At 41.3% G+C, this 18,390-nt stretch overlaps 1 protein-coding gene and 1 long non-coding RNA gene across 7 annotated transcripts in view; one reads left to right on the top strand and one right to left on the bottom strand.

The window, feature by feature from the left end:
- Positions 1 to 2,040: 2,040 nt before the first annotated feature.
- Positions 2,041 to 18,390, bottom strand: part of cables1 (Cdk5 and Abl enzyme substrate 1) — an 18,409-nt gene continuing 2,059 nt past the window's right edge. The window contains exons 2-11 of one of the 5 annotated variants that reach the window (XM_025066044.1): positions 18,064 to 18,366; positions 10,488 to 10,559; positions 10,276 to 10,368; positions 9,645 to 9,722; positions 6,617 to 6,722; positions 5,999 to 6,155; positions 5,700 to 5,803; positions 4,375 to 4,481; positions 4,046 to 4,253; positions 2,041 to 3,701 (exon numbers count right to left, since the gene is read on the bottom strand). In XM_025066044.1, coding sequence (XP_024921812.1) covers positions 3,561 to 3,701; positions 4,046 to 4,253; positions 4,375 to 4,481; positions 5,700 to 5,803; positions 5,999 to 6,155; positions 6,617 to 6,722; positions 9,645 to 9,722; positions 10,276 to 10,368; positions 10,488 to 10,559; positions 18,064 to 18,366 — 1,369 coding nt within the window. In that variant the 3' untranslated portion in view covers positions 2,041 to 3,560. The remainder of the gene's footprint in view (positions 3,702 to 4,045; positions 4,254 to 4,374; positions 4,482 to 5,699; positions 5,804 to 5,998; positions 6,156 to 6,616; positions 6,723 to 9,644; positions 9,723 to 10,275; positions 10,369 to 10,487; positions 10,560 to 18,063; positions 18,367 to 18,390) is intronic. The other 4 variants (XM_017042555.2, XM_025066045.1, XM_025066046.1 and 1 more) reach the window with 4 other exon arrangements.
- Positions 5,735 to 8,220, top strand: LOC112488685 (uncharacterized). 2 transcript variants are annotated; one of them, XR_003053030.1, is made up of 4 exons: positions 5,735 to 5,871; positions 5,967 to 6,167; positions 6,256 to 6,308; positions 7,887 to 8,220. It is a non-coding gene; the product is annotated as an uncharacterized LOC112488685 (long non-coding RNA). The 2 variants fall into 2 exon arrangements; XR_003053031.1 differs by lacking the exon at positions 6,256 to 6,308.

Here is an 18,390-nt window from a genome sequence, read left to right as displayed (position 1 = left end):
GAAAACACACTGAAACAATCTGCTCTGAGAATCAGAGTCTGGAATCACCTTCACACATTAACAGGTTGTGTGTGCGTGCATGTGTATCACGGATCATTTTGTTTTTTTAATTCTTCTTTACTGTGTCATCTGTGGAATATTTGTAGTTGATTCTCGGCACAAATGACTGTGTTGGACTTTAGACTAACACAGTGATCAGACGACGACTGTTTTCATTTGTTATGACTGTTGCTGTGTCAGATCAGTCAAATAACACAGCCATAAAATAATGCTACGGTATGACTAACAGACATGACAGACTGCACGAAGGTTCCCAACATGACCTGGTATTAAACAGAGATGATGGAGCAGCAGCAGTTCATACAGTACTAGGCTCACAGCAGGAGCCTTATTGCTTCTTTTCCATTTTTAAAATTTTAGTTTTTACTAAATGCTACAGTGATATTAATTCTGCCTGCCATACATAAGCTTCTAAGTTCAATTTCTATTTGCCCCTAAATTCAGGATGGATGTGTCCTCTTCATTGCAGCTTTTTACAATAACAAGATAATAATAGACAACACAACAACAACAACAACAACATTATTCATTTATTTGTGGGGCTTTTTAAGGACTTTGCACAAAAAAAAACAGAAATAGAACATGGAGCAAAAAAAGTAGAACAATACAAAATTAAAATACATTTTCAGTCACAAACGGTCGCATTTTATTTATTTACTTATTTATTTACTTACTATTTTTCTGCGTATTTTTTGTATAACGTATTACTGGGAGAAATGTTAATAAATAATAAATAAAATTCGGAAGTACGGACGTGGAAGAGCCACGACGGAAATCAGAAGACCATCAGCGGAAATAAGGAAAAAAACATGGACAACGTACACAAACAAACATTTCTGGCAGTGCGTGGTTTTCGTGAGTGAAGGCCGCAGTTTACACAACGACAGTCTGCAGTTTAACGTCACGGTGAGTTTTCATTTTCATGCAGTTGATGTAAATGTTGTTTATGTGGCGTGTTTGCGTGTTTTTGCACTCTTTGTTTTAGATAAAACCGGTGTGTGGTGCAAGAAAGTTTGGAGACTTGAATTGTGACACACCTGTCATTATGTGTGGTATTTATTTAAACCTTTTTTTAGTAGGAGTTTGTTGACAGTGCTGGGTTTGGAATTGACTGCACAGATAGTGCAGTCCTCAATGTTTGTTTGTTTGTTTGTTTTTGTTTTTGTATAGTAACTGTCAATCACCGTGTACTCCACCATGTTGTTGTTGATATTATTATTATTATTATTATTATCAATGTTTAATGTCCTTTGCTTGTTATTCCATGTTTTAGACGTTTTTTTTCACTGTCCATTGTTGTTTGGCCCAGTTGCCTTGACTTACAATGAATCCAAACATTTGTAAACATGTAAACAAATGTCAGAGCAACTGAAACTTGGCAACAAAAGGAGCATTTATGGAAACTGTAGGTTCAGTGTTATTGAAGGTGGCTGATGTATTTTGTCGTTAAATGTGATTTTTAAAGGGAAAGGAGGAGAAAGTCTGTGAAGTTCTCCAGTTGTTGTCAAAGTAATGCTCTTGCCTGCAGTGATTTGGTCTGAGGGTTGCTCATATTGTCATATGTTTTCATATGTTTACAGCCAATATACCTGGAAGCTGTTTCTGATGGTATAACATTAGTGTAAACTAGTTTATCTCACCTTATTGACTATTATATGAAAAAACATAAACAGAACTCTACAGCGCCCCACAGTGGAGGAGTAGTTGATCCTCTCAATCGCCCTGAGTGTGTTTGTTGATGTGCAGAATGTTCTCCAGGTTAACTATTAATGTTAGTGTGAATGTGGCTGCATTAATGTGTCGTCTGTAGTGCGTCACAACATTCTCCACGTGTTCAGTCAGAGGCAGCCCAATGGCAGTTGACTTTGGTTGGTGAGTTTGCAGGACTTTGACGTAAAAACAGGTTAATTATTATGGTGTTTGCAGTGATGGAGAATGAAGACATTCCCTTAAAAAGAACAGGAAGACCTCAGTCGTGCATTGATTGAACAAGCCAAGCTGTTTATTTACAATCATACACAGGTAGTAAGTGTGGCCCATCAGTGTTTCCTAACAGAGAATCCAAAGGAACAGCTAAATCTTTGGGTTTTCATGAAATCACAACAAAAGCGTAGTGTCATTCTTGTCATTTCTGATCACAACATTTGGTCCGGACCAAATCAAGTTCAAATCAAAGACTAGTAAATAAATAATTCAGTGTTTAGGTAGACTTGTTTCATGTTAATTTGATTGCTTCTCACTACTTGGTATTGTTTTAGTTATATAAAAAGGAATTCATGCCAAAAATAAAAGGAATATTATAACAACGCCATGTTATCAGTTGGTCACATTGGCACAGCTTTTTCCAGCAAAACCCCCTCGCTTATTTTTTAAAATATCAAATCAAATACTGATTCACGTTGAATTTTTTTTTTTTTTCCTTAAACATTACAATTGTCCTCAATGTTCAGCATCAGTTGAAGACCAATGTCCTCCTGTGGACTTTATGTTTTGATTAAGGACACTTCAGCAGGTAAATATTTATGGCACAGGGTTTTGAAGCACATCCACCAGATAAGGCTCAATCTCTCCCTACAACCACAGCCCCTTGTTGTTCACTCTCACCCCTGGTTGATGGCGTATTTGTCATGGACAAATTGTAATGCCTATCATAGCACTGTAAATGTGCCAGCAATACACTCTAACATAGAGCACAAGAAATTCAACACTGATACAAAGTGGGTCTGGTCTGCAGGAATCCATGGCAAGCATTAAACTGGTAGAAAATAAAAGGAATACTTCAGTGAACAGAGGAACGTCCAGGTCTTTCCTGCAAGAACCTGTGTAAAAACAATCATGCCGACCGCTGTGGCTAGAAAATTACAGAAAACTTTAGAAAATGAATCAGAGGTACATCCAAGTGACTTTTTTTTTTTTAAGTTTTTGAGTTCCCAAGTGTATTAATAGTCATAACAAAATTGTTCACGGTCAACCCACGTCCCACAGTATTTAGAAAAAGTGCACTTTGATGCTGATGACGTAGAAAAGATGAAGAACAGTCCAGGCAGAAACCGGCCTTTTCAAAGGCTTTTGTTTAAACTGTATCCTGGTCTGGAGGCAACCCATCATTCCACAGTTTATACAAAGGAAACGAATGATGAGAGATGTCATAAGGAATAAGAAAAAAATCTCATGTTAGGTAAAAAAAACAGTCAAGATTAAAATACGACGATGGAATGAAAATATACAAAGATATAGAGATGATGAACCCTTTCTGTCGCGTCCTTGTAGTGATTATGAAAAGCAAAAAATATGGTGTTGAGTCTGTGAAAATGTGAGTCCCTTTGGCTGATTCCTTGTCTCTGAGAGGAAGGAGGTTGTTGTTCATGATGTCTGGCTGCAGCTGAGTCACAACCAGTGGTACCTTCAAGCTGTCAGCTGGTGACAGGGACAGAGGTGAGAGGATGAAGGTTAAATCAGGAGGAGAACCAGCTGGCCGACCCCCTGATGGGTCACTAATGCTAGGAGGCCTGCAGCAGGCGTCTGTAGTGGGGCATGATCTCGTGTTCAGGCAGGTGCAGGTTGAACTCCAGTGCGACCAGGACAGGGAACTCGAAGGCGATCAGCTCTCGGCGATTGACTCTGAACCTTTCCTCCAGTTTCTGCCAAGAACAGTGATGACGAGAAACAAACAATGGTTAATTTTAATACTTTATTAATAATGACTCATGACCACACCCAGTTATGGTTAAACCATCATTGCAGTTGGACTGGTTCCTTACAGAGAAGACAAGTTGGACAGTTTAATAATAACCAGGGCTGTTAGAATGTCAGACTTGAACTGAAGATGATGTGAATGTAGTGAGACTTGACTGTTGTTTTAGTTTAATTGTTCATTCTGGTTTGGTTCACAGGTGTGAATGTGAGTGGAAAATGTGTCTTATATACAGTATATGTGTGTGTGTATGTATATACATATAAATATATACTCTTTCTAAATCCTTACATCGATCAGCAGCTTGACTTCATGTTTCTTCAGATCACCACCAATCTTTGCTGCCAGAAGGACACAGGCTCCAGCGCAGAGTTTACGATTCTGTTTGTTCAGTTTGCCTTGAAGAACAAGTTTTTCAAAGTAGACAAAAGCCATGGCCACTGTGGGCTCCTCGTAACCACATTCATCCTGAGCCAGTTTTCTTATCTCCCTTTTCAAGCTGCACAGACAAACAGAGTGAGTAAAGATAAGCAGAAGAAAGTTGAACCAGAGAAAACAATAATAACACCACGAAGATTTCTTCTGACATAAAACCTGAAAAGTCTTCACAGGAGTTTTACCTTCTTATCTTGCTCAGTGTCAGTCTTATGTGGGGGAATTTCTCCTTGAAGGTTTCGTTCATGTCCTTCTTCAGGTCGGATGGCTTGACGTATTCAATGACCGTCGTCTGAAAAGCAAAACCACAGGTGGTGTCAGGATGACCCCACGTTCAGCCCTGGGGAACACCACTGGATCCTCATGTTAGTGTTGGATTCCCCCGTCTCACAGTGACACACTGGTGTTGCCCATGAGTTTTCACAGGTACTGTAAAACCCAGAGCTAACATTTCCATGTGTATCTAAGCCCCACCCTGTCTTTTAATAGTAAAATATATATTTGCTACATTTCAGATGCTATTTGTCATAGTTATATTTATGTATAGTAATATTTTTAATTTTCAGACATGTATATGGATACTTTAATTGGGACAAATGTTAAATTAAACCTTGAGAACAAAAGTATATTTACACAGAACAAAAAACAAACAATCTGAGCCAAAATGTTTCCTAAATGACACAGTGAGGTCAGTGAAGTTCCCGTCATCCCCTGTGTGAACTTAAAAAGCTCTGCTGGAGCCATGTCTCCTGAGTGGCCTGTGTTCAACCCCTGAAATGCTGACAACTTACTGTTTCCATTCCTGGAGCAAATACAATAGCTATTGTTGAGAGATGCTGGCTGTTGTGTTTGGAGGAAGACAGCAGGAAAAAAAGCACAGACCGGCCTTGACTGAATATTTCAACTATGTCACTCCTGGTCCGGTATTCTGCCAGTCTTCATAACAAAAACAGAGCCCAGGAAATAATGAGGTGGAGTATTTTTTTTTTCATTCTTTCAGCTAAAATAAACATCCGTTCTTTTCCTCGCTGTGTTTTATTGCTACAGCAGTGTGATATCATGAAGTGAGAAGGTCTTTTAAGGAATTCAGGAAAATCAACTGTTGCAGGAATTAAGCAGTCTTCCAGGCGCCAAAGGTGGGGGTACAGCCCGGCCCTGTGACCTTCCTGATTAAACCGGTCTGAAAAATCTCCTCTCTGCCTTTGAAAATGGCTGATAAAATTAAGGAGGGCATTTTAGACGTGAACTCTAGCCAAATAAGTCTCTGTGTGTGTGTGCTGTTATTGTTGAAAGTTGTGGTGGGAAACTGGGCACAAAAGAGATTCTGTGAGACACTGCATTAAAAATGCCAAAACAGAAGTGGATCTATTTCAGAGAAACGATGTCCTGGATTAGAGCAAACTTTCCATTCTGGTCTCAAGAGTACAATGCTGCAGTATCTAGTGATGCTGCCGTTGTTTTTGTTGTTGCTGATGATGAAATGCTGGATGCAGCTAGGCTGTTTTCTCACCATATACGAGGGGAAGATGAGGACTCTCTTGTGTTTTCCACAGGGCCACTGAGGATCATCCAGCAGATTAGGGTCGTACTCCCGGAGCTCCCCAAAGTCATTCCCTGAACAAATAGAACAACTGAGGTTGAGAAAGCAGGGAAAAAACAAAAACTAATTTGATTCCAGTAAGGTACACGCCACAGTAATAAACCACAGAATCGAACAATAACCCTGAGTCATATGTAATGGATCACTAGCAGTGTATGGTAGCATTTTCATCTGCAGGCCAGCCGTGCGAGTGTTGGGCGGTTACATACCTGTGTCCATGCTGCTCTGGTTGCTGTTGGCCCGGCCCAGGCTGAGGCTGCGATGGCTGGCGTTACGGGACTGGGAGAAGGAGGAGGTGGAGTCGATGGTGTTTCTCCGACCACCCAGAACATTGGTGGGGTACAAGAACTGGGTGTAGGACACAGTCTGCAGACACAGGTAAACAAAATCTGCTTTAAACTGAGGTTGAAAAGATCGTTGTTGTTGTTGTTGTTGGAGGTGGTGGTTGTCTTGCTTTGTTTTTCAGATAAAGTGGTTTATGATGTAAATCAAAGAACGTTGGCACAGAAGTTCATAAAGGTCAGAACCAACACCTACAATAATGGCTTACTTCAGTGGTTCTAAAGCCATGGTACATGAACCACTAATGGAACGGAGGTTATCTCTAGTGGTACACAAGAAGAATCAGAATTTTTTTTAAATTGTAATGGCATATGTAGAGGTACATCATATTAAATGTACTTGGGCATTCTGTCAGAGTCAACATTAATTGACACAAAATGAGTCTCCTGGGTCTTTTAAATAAACTGACTCGACCCACGACACTTTATATTTCCACTGTAGACCAGCTGATCAAATTTCACCTTTCATATCTGCTGCGTTCTCACCTTTCCATCTGCTCCTAACTCCACTCCCTCCAGTCCGATCACCATCTCCTTGGCACTGATGCTGCCCGACGGGTGTCGCTGTCGCCCACCTTCCAGCTTTACATCCCTGACGACGAGCACATGACACCTTGTTTTTTATGACAGTAATAATACCGTGCCTTTGACATTTGCTCACATGGATTGACTGCAGTGTGCTGTAGCCCTTCACCTCATTGCTGCGCAGCTAAAAGGCCTCAGTATTGATTTGCCCTAGTTTCTGTAATTGCCTGTCTATGGGAACATGCTAGGGCAATCAGAAAAAAAGGTACACCCATGAGAGAAGCGACGTGTTTCTACTTGAAAACACTTGACCAATGCAAAAGGAGCCGGGGTGGTGCGGAACGTCATGATGTTCTGCTGAGGTCAGGAGGAGATGACGAGAGAGAAAAGAGAGCAGAGGAGCAAACAGAAGAAGAAGTAGCTCAAATATTTCGTTTTTATTGACGGTGGCCCAAATGAAAACAGCCATGAAATGACATTGAAACAGTGTCTCAATGTGATTAAACCTCCACCCAAACTGTAAATTATACTAATGTAAGCAAACAAAAGGAGGGCCATTCATTTTGCTCCTTCAAATTTGTCCTTAAAATGTCTCTAGAAAATGGAACAAAAAAAACACCCATAATAAAATTATCAAAATGATGTTTACGGTGCAGAACTGAAGAGGATAAAATGGGCTGAAGTCAAAATAAAGTCAAACACCAGTTTCCTTCTATTTAAACAGGGCACTGATTTACAGAGAGGAGTGACGCAGCGGCTCCTCACATGACTAGCCCCCTGTTGTAGTGACGTGTGTCTGAGCTCCCATAATGAAAACAGTGTTATCTGGCAGACACCAGGACGAATGATCACGAACGCACCGTAGATATAGGCAGGCGTTTTTAAAGCACAGCGGGGAAAATAATAAGTGGGAGAGCAGACGGGAGTGTTCGTGTGCAGCTAAATTCTTAAAAAAGAACTGGAGAGGGAAAAGCTTTCATTGCAAAGTGAACTACACGATTAGGAATGACTGGCTTTAAACCCCTATGTGTTTGTCGTTCTACAATACTATAGTATATAAGCCACGCTACGGCAGTTAAATGCTGATAGTGCTTTCTGACACTGCTGTTTCAGATACCACTGTTTCTGAAAATGAATGCTATTGTATTGAAAATCTGTCACTTTTTTTGTAACCAAAGATCACGTGCCTGTGTCAGTAGCATTGCCTAACATGCAGGTTTTTGTTTTTTAGGGTTTGGAAAATCTTGAGTACGTGCTAGTACAAGGAGAACATGCACATAGAACAAGGAAACATGCCAGGAGACCGTGGAAGCCTGCTTAGAAAGTAAGAGCTTCTCTAACAAATTAAATATCTAAAATCTGTTTCCTGCAGTGTAGCTGAAGCTTTGCTCTTTGTTTGGGTCCTGGTGTGAAAAAATAACGTTTTTGTCTGAACTGATTTCTTATGAAAGGAATACTGTTAGTTTTACTTGTGCTTCCATCTACCGGCAGTTGACGGTTTACTGTGTTCAGATTTAAATTACACTTCGCCGTACACACCACCAGCAAGTCAGTCGCTCTTTATTTAAAAAAAAAAAACACCACACAACAAATCATTGATTAGTTACTCAAAAAAAAAAACACCCCACAAAAAATCATTGATTAGTTACTCGATTAATTAGAAACTTTACTTAAACAGTGATTATTAGGTTAAAAAAAGAAAAGACAAACTGTCAAAAAAAAAAAGGCCACTACTTACACTGTCCTCTGTTTGTACAAAAGTCTTTCCACAAATGTTTCCAGATAATATTCCTGTCGCTCTGATTAATGTGAAGGTGTCGACAGGCTGCCAGAAAATGTGGGAAGCAGATGCCTTTGCCCAGTTACAAATGTTAAAAATTGTCGTGTTCCATCCTGTCTGTGTAATAAGTGCCTGACTTAGGCATAACAATAACAACGTTTGGTTTTGTGGCGTTAATATTTGCCCCACGAAATACTTTTAGTGTATCCCACTGCAGGTACACATTCAGTGCTTACGCATGGTATTCTAGGCTAATCTGGATATTCAGAGCTCTTCGGGGTAAAATGTAGTGTGTTTTTTAAAATTTAAATTGAAGATTCACTAAAGAGAAAAAAGGACATAAAAAAGGGGAATGAAGAGTCGCATGCTTTGAGGGTTTCGCGTTAATGACAGTTTAATGCTAACCTCTCAATTAGAAGCAGTATATTGAATAACACTACGGAGTTTATTAACCCTTGACCTTCACTGAGTGGCTGGATTAGGCAATTCCACAAACAGACTGAACAGGTTTTATCCTTCTCTATCCCCTGCTGTTTTTTGTTCCATGGTATTTGTCTCTTTTCTCTTCCTCCAAAACACTCCATTCAATAAGACTGAGGGGAGGGGGGGGCACCAGAACCAAGGCCATGCAAGTGCAGTAACCAAACAAACAACAGGGGGAGTCGAATACTCTTGTTTGTTTTGTCAAAAATAAATAAAACTCTTTATCTAGGCATAGAAAAAGGTAAAACTGTTGATAAAAACGTCCGTAACTGTGACACACAACAGATGTTTCCATCTGCAGGACTCGTAGATGATTAGCTCACAGCAGCAGCCGGCTAGAAGTAAAGGTCAAAATTTCAACATCTTGGGACAGAAGGAACCCCTCGGGAGGCTGCGTCTCAAATGCTAGACAGCAAAGCTAGCCAAACAAACAGAATGAGTGCCCAAAAGCCACTGGAGCAGTCATGGAAAGAAAGCATAACAAGCCACGAATGTTAAGCTGCGATGTGATCTAGTTAAAGACAAATCAAACAGCGAAAGCACCCTTTTATTCCAATTTCTCCTATTGTTAAGGTAAAAATGCATCCACCAAAACCAGTCTCCAGTGATGTAAGGTATGCAACAGCCACAGGAGAGTTTACCCAAAGGAAAGGGGATGAGGAAACATAAAGGAGGAGGGAGCACAGGCTGGAAGTGACAAAGTTCGGCATGCTGTCGGATACATACCCTGTTTGGCTACAATCTCGATAGGGCAGGACAGAAAATACACTATAGAAGGATCTTCTGCCACTGATAAGGACTATCCTAAAAAAAAAAAAAATGGCAAACAGGCTAATCAATGACTATCCGATAAGATCCACAGGTTAAAGTTGGAAAAAAAAGTGTGCAATAAAAACCTGAAATGAAGAGAATGAATTGAAAAGTCAATATAGTGTTTAGTGTCAGTGGTTCCAGGGCTGAAATATGTTTTTATAATGTACGTAGATATAGACAAAGGCTGCATCAGACAGTTAACAGCTAAACAGGTCGTATTGTCATATATTGAGTTTGAAATGTTGTTGTAGTTTAGAGGTGATGACATTTGGACTGATGTCCCGTTTCTTATTGACAGCCTTTTACTGATGTGTGCAGGAATACTACTGCAAACATGTGTGACTCAATATTTAAATTCAAAGTTGATTTGAATGAGTTAGATAACTCTGTAAGGACACCATGGTGTGAATGGGCAGGACTGGCCAACTCAATGGGCTGTGTAACGTGAGCTACATCCAAACTGCTCCTCATTGACTGGGGCATCCTGCCATCACACACTTGAAGACTTGTTTTGACTGTGGGACGGGGCTGTTTGCCTTCATACCTTCCGTTGCGCATATCATGTTGCCTTATATTCTTTATGAAGTGGACTTTCTTGAAGCTCTTTGGTCGGGGGGAACCAGATAGGGTCCGGCATCTGAAAAAACAAAGCAGACATCATCAGCACTTACTTACTTCAAAAAACACACTACGTTTCATGGAGTAGAGACAAAAATCAATAAAAGCAGGGGGGGTGTTAAAGGGTTCTAACAGTACCTGCGTAAAGGAGCATTTTCCTCAATATCCTCTAGTGTTTCCAGCGAAGACCGCTGTGAGATGAGTCTTCGTCTGAAAACACAGTGAGCGAGGAAGTTTAGAAAAATCTATACTGACAAAATATAATGTTGTAGGCACTAAAACACAACTCTGGGGACAATGCAATAATTAGTTGTTGTTTTTTTTTTAGCTTTTTTCTCTGCTATGGGTTTACACAGGGGCAGCCTGCATAGTTATATGGCATAGTTTAACTAGCTGCGCATTCTGACGTTTGGGGGTTGGGATTTCACAGTGGTAGGTGGAACTGAACTTAGAGCTACTGCCCTGCAGCAGAGGTCAGGGGGAATCTGACCCCTGTGCCAGCAGTTTAATAAGTACTTACAGAAAGTCTGCAGCTTCTTAATGTCTGAGCTACAGTCAATAAGATGATGTTTGATTTTTGGACAGGAAGCTAAACTCTTGCATCTAAAAATAACTGTTTTGTCTGACACCTTTGCTGTGTGAAGTACTTTACCTTTTGTTTCCCCTTCAAAAAGGTCTGCCGAGAGAAGACCAGTATAATTAATTTCTTAAGTGGCTGAAATGTGATTTTTATCAGTTCCCCCATTGTTGTCCTCAACTATTCCTTTAATGCTATCAACCCTGTTCTGTTAAAGTACAATCCCAGTACAATGGGTTTGGACAGCAGTGGTGTTTAATTACCTCCCACTGCTCTGTGTTCTGTGGTTGATTTGCACCAATAAGATTGAAGCTGTTAGGAGTTATGGCATCAATCAACACCACAGCGTGGCCAGTGATCACTTCATATTCTTTGCCTGGATCACAGAGAATATTCTGGGATCTAAGGCTGCTAAGAGGATAACCAACAGGCTGCCGCTACGAGAGCTCTGTGTAACACATTTCTTTCACAGATGGCCTTTATTCCCACCTCTCCACGGGCTAATTCTGCCCAAACACTTTTAAATGATCGGCTGCCAGTATCAGAAACAATGCCACATGTGACACAGTCGCCGTGTGTGTGTGTGTGTGGACTGTGAAGTGAGACTGAGCTGTTCCAAAATTAGGTTGTAATTGCATAATTATTACCAGAATAACAACGTAGCCTGCCTTCTTACTGTGTCCAACAACGCGGACACAAACTTGTGGTAATTTCTTCTTGCTCGAATAATAAATACACAGCACACAAGGAGGCTTATCTGTCAACAAGTACATATCAGCTCTGCAGCTGTGTGACAAGTCGGCCAAACCCAGTAACTGACTCTTCACATCATCAATATTGTACAGAGCGTGTATCGGGTTCGACAAATAAATAATCACCACATATCAAAGCATGTTAAAGTCCATGTTTTATAGTCAGTTTGTGGGTGTTATTAAAATATTATTAGAATATATTTTAATCAAATGATCGCAATGAAAAAAAAAAGGATTAGCCTGTCCTTTTTACAGTTGTTCCACCTCCAGACCTCAGAGCAACCTTTAGCACCATCACTACTTCAGGAAAAGTCATTTGTGAATAACTTGTTTGTACTGTAGTGTGAGATTTTATTTCCTTTACTGGAGGCTCATAATTATCTGCTCCTACTGGTTGATGTTGATATTATTACCAGTCATTTTAATTTTTAAGAAATTACGAACATTTTATGACCAAGTGTGCTAACTGGTGCCTCTTCACGTTGACTCAGCAGTTTTCTTGGTACTCCAAGTCGTTGATAAATGACCTTGTTTTTTTGACCCTTTTCTTCACAAAATGTTTTATCTAAGCAGGTTTAGCAAATTGCTGAATGAATCATAGGAAACATTTAGGACCAGCAACAACATTTGGCTGATTTTTAGCTCCTGGGGTGATGGCCTGTTGTGGCCCAGGAGTATGATGTCAGGAGACCATAAAAACTGGAGGCTGTCTGCTTAGTGCATGGACGACTTGTTGCTGCAAGCTGCAGCATGAAAACAAGGTGATGACATTTATCCTGACCTCTGGCCCTCTCCAGTAATCCTCTCAGCCAGTAGGAGAGATGGCAGAGTGGTCAGTTAATAAACAACAGAGCATGAGGTCCAGATTAACAAAAGATGACTCGGTGCTTGAGCGTCTCCCAGGGTTTAAGCAAACACAGGCTGCATGGTGGAGGAGATGTACTGAGATAGGTATTTACACTACGTGAAGAGTCCGACTGGAAGCGACGGGCCATGGCTTTGTCTTGACCACACTTATCACCGTAACGATCATGAACTGTAGGAAGGACAAAGAAGCCGCTTTTAAGACATCTGAGCAGTAAAAATAAACCGTGAAGCGGTCGTAATTAAGGAGACTGACGTCTGCTCGCTGAAAGTCGCTGTGAAATCGTGATTCGTGGTCAGTCGTACAGAAAAACACTGTCCTCCTGCAGTGACAGTGATGAGTGACTTGACTGGATAAGGACTTATAAATGCAGATAGGAAAATAAACAGGCCTTCTGCTGCTTTGAAGACTCATGAGAATCCCAGTAGTGTATTATTCTGATGTGTATTGGATAATGCTGCTGACAATGGTAGTGTTTACTATTAAGAGTCATTTTCAAAACCTACTATTAGACTGGAGTCGATCCAGAGCTGCACTAATGAATATCTCAGTCAGGTGACTAGGACAAGTGTATTTAAACCTGATACTGTAAGGTGTGACTAAAGAAAATATCATAACAACACTGATAAAACAAGTGTATTTAAACCTGATACTGTAAACACTGATAAAACAAAATCCTATGTTGTCATATATCGTATTAATCTTTTTGTCTCTTTTTTTTTTTTTAATTAATCCAGTTGAAAGATTTTTTGGAAATGTATTGATAATGTCTCTGCAGCATTTCATAAAGACCTCCCTCTAACTGTTTCTCATATATGTCATTATGTATGCCTGCAGTGGCCTCCTTGTCACACATTATGGATTTTCCTGTCCAAACGTCAGTGAATCATTGAATCATCACCAAAAAGTGACTTTCACCACTAAAGGACTAAAGGTCATTTTTCCACTTCAATCCAGCGACCGCACTGGACTGTGGTTTTAATGCAAAATGATGTTTTCCTGGCTGCAAACTAGCTGTGGAAACAATAACACAATAACAGACTGGGCCACTCATTCACGGTGGAGACGTAACGCCAACCATAGTGTGACATTAACAAGGCTTTTGTCAGAGGCTTTACTGGAGCCTCAACATAAATTACAACAAAGATCCAAAAACAATCGTCAGTCAGAGTCTCTGAAACAGTTCCTGCCTTTGTTGCCTTCAAGTGACTTCTAATGCATTTAACTACATTCCCACAGCATCGGGCCATTTAACTGGAGGCACCAGACATAAAATATCACAAACAGAAAACCAGTTAGTAACCATGCCCAGTGGTACAATGCAATAAAGCCTGGGTGGATGTGAAGACTGAACCATTTCCCAATCATATGACTTATTTTTTCCCAAAGTTAACGGAAATGATTTAAAGGGGTAGTGTGCGGTTTAATTCAATTGTTACAGTATTTGGTGTTTGTCAGCATTAACTGCGTTGTTCCCATTGCTGGCCTGTTGGTGGGGCTTGGTATCAGAGGACCAGGGTTTGAATCCCACATTGGGCCCCAATCCTGGGGAAACGGTTGATGGCTTAGATGCAGAGGACAAATTTGGTTTTGTGTAAGACACATAGCACGTAGTATGCTATCTGTGCTAGCATTCAGCTTGTTAGCCTTTTTCTAGCAGTCTGCTAGCATTTGATGCATGAGTGGTTGCAAGTCTACGCCATGGCTAGGATAGGCTAGCTCTGCTAACACCTTTGGTCTCGCTACTTTTTGGAGGTTTTCTGGCAAATCTGAATAGTAGATAGAAACCCTGCAGATACTAATAGCACCAAATACTGTGTTTTCTGTGACCTTAAAAAAAAATCCATATCCTTTAATAGGCAGTTATTGCCTAACCCGAGTTGTGCCACTAGGAACAACATCAACACCATCCCATTAGTATGTGTCACTGCATGAGCATGTTAATGAATTGTGTGGCTGCAGTTATTGCTGCCTCATTCTGAAAGAATCTGTGGAGGATATGAAGCTACATTTCGTAAAGTGCTTGGAACCAAACTAAAAAAGACTCGAAAGATGTCGACTGTCTGCGTTATGTTGCTCAACACCTCCAAAGGGACAAGGCCAGATGGTATGAGGCATGTTATATTTGGCACGCTTATTCTAGTTGGATGAACACCGAGGAGTGGAAGGAGGTGAATAAGAAAATATACAGTCATTATCATGCAGTACGTCCTGACTGGGATATGGTCTAGAGCAGTTCTGGCCTTAAAGTCTGCTCTGGCGGCAGATCAGAGGCTCTGGAACTTCCTGAATAGGAGTAAGACTGTAGGCCAAAGGAGTCTGAGGGGAGAGAGTGTCTCTTATGCCCCAGGGAGGAAGTGAAGGACAGAAAACACGGAGCTGGGAGCCAGGCTGCTTCTCAGAAAGCCTGGGCATCCTGCCTGTGCAAGCCAGGGACTTCTGGACACGTTTCCACCAGCTGCCCTCGGAAAACAAACCAGGCAGTGTGCAGCGCAGCGCTTGTCTGGCTGTGCAGCAGTGGAATATGGCTGTGCTGAATCAACAGTTTGCTTCCGAGCATTAAAGGGAGTTAAATTTTGGTGCAAATGCCCTGCAAAAATTGTAGTTGTAATTTGTTACAGGAAGCAACTGTCCCTGGTTCTAAATTATTCATGGGCTTAAATGCTAAAAAAGGAAGGAAACTGAGGGTTTTAATAACACCGTTAGTGGACAAACATATCATTTGCGTGTAAACCACACGGATTGACTGTTCACTGCCACGACTGTACAAACCACCCATCTAAACAAACACTCTGAACATGATCTTGACCTGGGAAGGATGAATTGGTCAACAGGTCTGTTCAGTATTTGATCTGCAGCCATCTCTTATGTAACATTCTCCATTCTCTGCACATCAGGTTTAATTGGCTATCATTTAATTATAGGTTGTCAAATTACCACCATGTTAATGTTTAAAGCAATGGAACAATCACTTTATGTAACTTAAAACTAAAAACAGACGACTGTGTCCAATGTCATCAAAACTACTAAACTATAAAATCAATAAATATTTAACAGCGTATATTATATATTACAGTAAAACCTAGAGTTGTATAAATCTCATGTTTCAACCAGAAGTTGACCAGAAGCGGTCGCTGTATTCAGAGAGCCGCGTCATTTAAAAGTCGTAGTTGGACACAGTCAGTGGGTGGGGTGATTTAGAAAGATAAAAGCCGGGCTAGTAAGTCAGGTCAGGCTGCTTCGACGGCTCCAGGAGCAAGAAGCTGTCACAGTTGATCATCACTGGGCCGAAGAACAAAGTTACCCTCGCACTGCAGGGGTTTCTTTGCTCTGTTCTCCGCTAAAGCTGTGGATAGAATACAAGATTCTTTGCCAGATTCTGCCCACAATTCCCAGTCGGGGAGGGTCTGCACCGGTCTGGACCAGATTGTATCAAAAATCTGGTGCAGTGTGAGGAGAAGATAACCAACTTGATCTTAGTAGCAGTACAAAAACGTTTATTTTAAAAACACATACAAATAGCTGTAACAGTCAGAAGCTGTTAGTTAGAGGACAGTGCAGTTCAATTCCCCAGGGTTCAGGAAGGGGAAGTAGATGTTCTCTGAGTTGTTGCACCATGAAGCACAGCTTCCTGCAAATTCTGGCACAGTCACCATAGGAACAAGAGCGTTTGGGGTAAGACAGGGGGCTCTGAGTTGAAAGAAGAGCAGTAAGGGTCAGACAGCAGGTTCTGACAGCCATGAGAGGACTGTTAACAACAGCTGTCCAACAGTAAGGTCAGGTGAGACCCCATAACCTCTCTCTGTGTCTACGAAGTAGAGACAAAGCAGCCAAATAGGACGAATAAAAGGCACCCACATGCAGCAGGCCTCTGTGTTTATTTAAAAAGTGGTGTAGAGTTACAGCATGTTTGTTATGGTGCGGAGGAGAGGGAGAAATGGAGCAGGAGGAGACGGCAGGTGTTTAGCAGGTTTTAGGAATGACATTCCTCCTGAAATAATTTAAGGTTTACTAAATTTGACACAGAGCGTGACGAGGCGTTGGTTGATAAGCAAGCAATGCAGGGAGAAACAGCCGAGGTGTGCTGCCCACTTCCCTCTCCGGGGAGAGTAGGATACAGCTCCACAGCTGTCGCAGGGCTGATCCCAGTGTAACTATCTGTGTTTGTGCACACCAGGTGAGTCATAGAGCTGCAACCACCTGCACGGAGCACATTAACACACAACACCAACCTCACAGCATCGGCCCCTTAGAGATCCTAGAAAACTGATTGATAGTAGTTCAGTCCTGTCAAGTCAGGGGGCGTTAGAGTTCAGCTGCAGAGTCTTGACATAGTAAATTAATTTGTTATAACAGAGGAAAGTAAAAAAAGTAAAATGAGCTGTGCCCATATTTTTTTGTTTATAAATATGTAACCTGTACTTCAAAATATACTGGTTCACAGTATACAGTATAATGTCAGTCGAAGAACTATTTAATTAGGTCCCTGGCTTCTTTGTGTTACACTGTAATAGTATACACTTGGTCTTTTGGACTGCAGCCCAATTTCAAGTTTCCATTTTGGCTCTCGACAGACAAGATTTTGGACAATCATTCCCAGAATGCACTCCACACAAAATAATCTTTTACTGTAAGCTAATGTAATGACAACTGCTCTAGTCTTTTCCCAATTACAAAGTGACCCCACCCTCCATGCACTTAATTTTAAGTTTAAATTAATGCATTATTAACTATTTACTTTTTTTGCATTACTTTATGTGCAGTTTGACGTCTGAATGACAGTTAGCTTTTATTCTATTGCATTCTTTTCTTTTCTATTTTTGCAGAGACAGTAGCAGATTATATTGGACTGTTTCTCTATTTTTCCACTTTTTGATGCAATGTCAACTGCTGCTGAGTCTCAACCACAGGCTGAGGGAGAAGTTGGGGGAAGGCAGGCTTTCCTTTTCACTCCGTCTCACCTTTTAACAGACAAACTAATTTAGTTAGCTTAAGTAAATCAGACTATAATCACACTGTTTCATTTTATTTTTTTTATTTTTTTGAAGAAAAATCTTGCATATTAAAAATGACAACGGTGTAATGACAAACTGTCAACATGTGTTTATTCCTGAAAGGAAGAGACTGGAGAATAAGGTGGAAAGGAAATTGTCTATTGTTTATTATTCTATTGTTTTTAATGTATTCCTATATATATATATATTATTGTGTGTAAACAAAAACGGTACAGTGGAGTTGGATGAGGGGGCTCTTTGGCCCAGTAAGCTAAATAGGCTAGGACAGCCACTGGATCATGACTCACGGTTGAAAAAAACAAATGAAACCATGACTGTTGTGAGACTTTTCATGAATGAGCGCTGGTGCACATGCCTGCAAACGTAAATATGAAACCCCTGAGGGGCGACATGTCCTATGTTTGTGTATTTGCAGTGATAACATCTGAGTTCCAGAGTCCTGCAGACCAGGACCTGCACTATAACCGTAGTACAACACTGTAGTACATGTTGTCCACACGCTTACCTTGACCTCTGCAGCTCCACGGCAGAGTTGGCTATCTGTCCACCCTCCAGGCAGTAGTTTTGGGAGGACTGTCTGGAATAGGAGGCAGGAATGATTCCCTGAGTGTAGGTCTGCAGTCTGCCTCTGGTCGAGGGAGGCACCGCGGAGAAAGGAGCGCTGACTGTCGAAGCCGTGAATGCGTCCACCTCCACGTCCGCAGCGGACGGGGCTGCTGAGGGAACCGTCCCAAAGCTGCCCCGACTGCCACCCAGCAGAGCCTGGTTCGCCAAGGCGAGCGCCTGTGCTGCAGTGGTGGCGGCGGCCCGCGCGGCCGCAGCCGGGGGCGGG

Source organism: Cynoglossus semilaevis, chromosome 20, assembly GCF_000523025.1.
Source record: "Cynoglossus semilaevis isolate Cse_v1.0 chromosome 20, Cse_v1.0, whole genome shotgun sequence".
Taxonomy (NCBI): Eukaryota; Metazoa; Chordata; class Actinopteri; order Pleuronectiformes; family Cynoglossidae; genus Cynoglossus; species Cynoglossus semilaevis.
Note: the sequence above shows the minus strand (reverse complement) of the source record. Positions and strands in the feature narration are given on the sequence as shown.